The sequence below is a fragment of the Alligator sinensis genome, unplaced genomic scaffold (genome assembly GCF_000455745.1).
Source record: "Alligator sinensis unplaced genomic scaffold, ASM45574v1 scaffold337_1, whole genome shotgun sequence".
NCBI classification, from domain to species: Eukaryota; Metazoa; Chordata; order Crocodylia; family Alligatoridae; genus Alligator; species Alligator sinensis.
Window position 1 is genome coordinate 612506 of NW_005841927.1, and position 2302 is coordinate 614807.

Genomic DNA, 2302 nt, shown 5'->3' on the forward strand with positions numbered 1-2302 from the left:
CTCGGGCCGGCGCTGGCTGGGCCCCCGCGGCGAGGCGCTGCCCGGCCGCTGCCTCATCCGCAGGGTCCGAGTCGCCCCGGACGCAGGTGAGGGCTGGGGTGGGGGGGCTGCTGCCCCCTTTCTGCCCCGCGAACATTAATATCTGATTTTTGTACCTGATCTGCACCCATCGCCTCGCCAGCAGGGACAGAAACGGACAAGAGAAGGTTGCTATGCGAAGCGTGTCTGGAAAGCAGCCCCCTTTTTGCTTGGTTTTGCTTTTTTATGGAGGAACGATCTAAAGCAGGGGTCTCCCACCGTCTTGAGTAGGAGATCACTTTGGGCATTTAAAAGCAACCTGAGATCTACCCTGTGCTGCTGCTGCCAGTGGCCCCCCCCCCCCCCACCCCTTCCGCCCAGCAGGTAAACTGGGGGGAGATCAAAACAGAAAGGAAAAAAAAATGATTTGGGGGCTCACCTCCCCCAGCAAGTAAGTCCCACCCAGCCGGGACCCCGCTCAACTTACCCCTGCTCCTGCCTCTGGCACTTACAATGGGGGCCTCAATCTAGCCCCTCCCCTTCTCTTCTCCCACCGACTGACCTGCTGGGCTGGGGGGGGTGTGGGCACTCGGCGCCCCCAGCCTCGGATTGACTCCAAGAGGCGCAGAGATCTACCAGTGGATTGGTTGGTAACCACCGAACTACAGTCTGACCTGGAAACGAAAAGAATGTTGTAAAGCGGGGTTCTGACTACAGTTCCCTCGTGTCATTGGCCTGAGCACTTCCTGTAATAGAGCAGTATTTAATAAACCAATTAATGTTTTGTGGTGTGACGCATGGGTTATCATGCGAGTAGAAAGGCTTTTATTTTTCAGTTGTTTTGCCTGATGCATGAATCTATTTGGTGAAGTGTTTCTGGGAAGGAGGAACCCCCCCCAGCACACCTTGTAGGTTGGGGAGTGTCCTTCTCAGCAGCTCGGAGGCAGAGAGGGATCTTGGAGTCATAACTGAGTCCAAGATGAACACGAGCCGGCAGTGTAACGAGACCATCAACAAGGCCAGTCGCACCTTGTCGTGCATTAGCAGGTGCATGACTGATAGATCAAAGGACGTGATGTTCCCCCTCTATGCGGCGCTGGTCAGACCGCAGTTGGAGTGCTTTGTCCAGTTTTGGGCGCCGCACTTCAAGAGGGACGCGGGGAGTCTGGAGAGGGTCCAGAGGAGGCCACTCGCACGATTAGTGGCCTTCGTGATAGACCCTACGGGGGGAGGTTGAGAGAGCTGAATCTCTTCAGCCTTCACAAGAGACGGCTGAGGGGAGATCTTGTGGCCGCCTATAAATTTATTAGGGGAGGTCAACGGGGAATAGGGGAAGCACTGTTTACTATGGCGCCCCAGGGAGTGACTAGGAATAACGGGTGTAAACTAGTTGAGAGTGGATATAGGTTAGATATTAGGAAGAAATGTTTCACAGTAAGGGTGGCCAGGATCTGGAATGGGCTCCCAAGAGAGGTGGTGCTATCACCTAGCTTGGACGTCTTCAAGAGGAGGATATAGTCACCTGGCTGGGGTCATCTGACCTCGGTCCTCTTTCCTGCCAGGGGCAGGGGGTCGGACACAGCGGTCCATTGTGGTCCCTTCCGACTCTACAATCTATGAATCTGCCTTGTGTGATGGGTACTTGAAGGTTTGAAACAAATGTCTGAGAGAGAAAAGTAAAATTGCATCCATTGAGAACTTCTAACAGAACAGAGCACCCTGCGCTGTATGAGCTCTGTGTCTCCCAGGTGTTAAAAGCCATGTCATAAGCATCCTTCTCCAGTCTGATTTTCTGGGTGAAACCCTTGTGTTTACCTAAGGCATGGCACAGTCTTAACCTGCTGTCTGTTTCTCCTTAGACGTGGACACATTCACCTACAAAACTAAAAAGGAACTTCAGAGTAAAACCCAGAGCGAAACTTTCACCCAGACTGACTTAAAGTGGCTGCCTGAGCTGAACCCTCCTGCGTTCATGCCCCAGGGCAATGTGGGAACCCCTTTGAGTGTCTTCCTGGAGCTGATCAGGGCCTGCAGGCTGCCACCCCGAGTTATCAAGAAACTGCAGCTGAACTTCCCCAAAACAGGCTCCTCTCGTCGCTATGGGAATGTGCCCTTCAAATACCAGGACACTGAGACTTTTGCACAAGAGCTGGTCTATACAGCTGCAGGTGATGAGATCACAGAGGAAAGTGAGCCTGTGATAAGTTCTGGGGTGCCGGATCAAACGCATGACGATGATGATGATGACGACATTGGGGAAAGATCAGGAAAGGAAAAATCGGAA

General features: G+C 53.2%; 1 protein-coding gene across 1 annotated transcript in view; it reads left to right on the forward strand.

Moving 5' to 3' along the window:
- Positions 1–2302, forward strand: part of GPATCH3 (G-patch domain containing 3) — an 8830-nt gene that overhangs the window by 160 nt on the left and 6368 nt on the right. Inside the window, 2 exon segments of the mRNA XM_025198628.1 lie at positions 1–86; positions 1878–2296. The exon segment at positions 1–86 is cut by the window's left edge and continues 46 nt beyond it. Of these exon segments, the coding sequence (XP_025054413.1) occupies positions 1–86; positions 1878–2296 (505 nt within the window).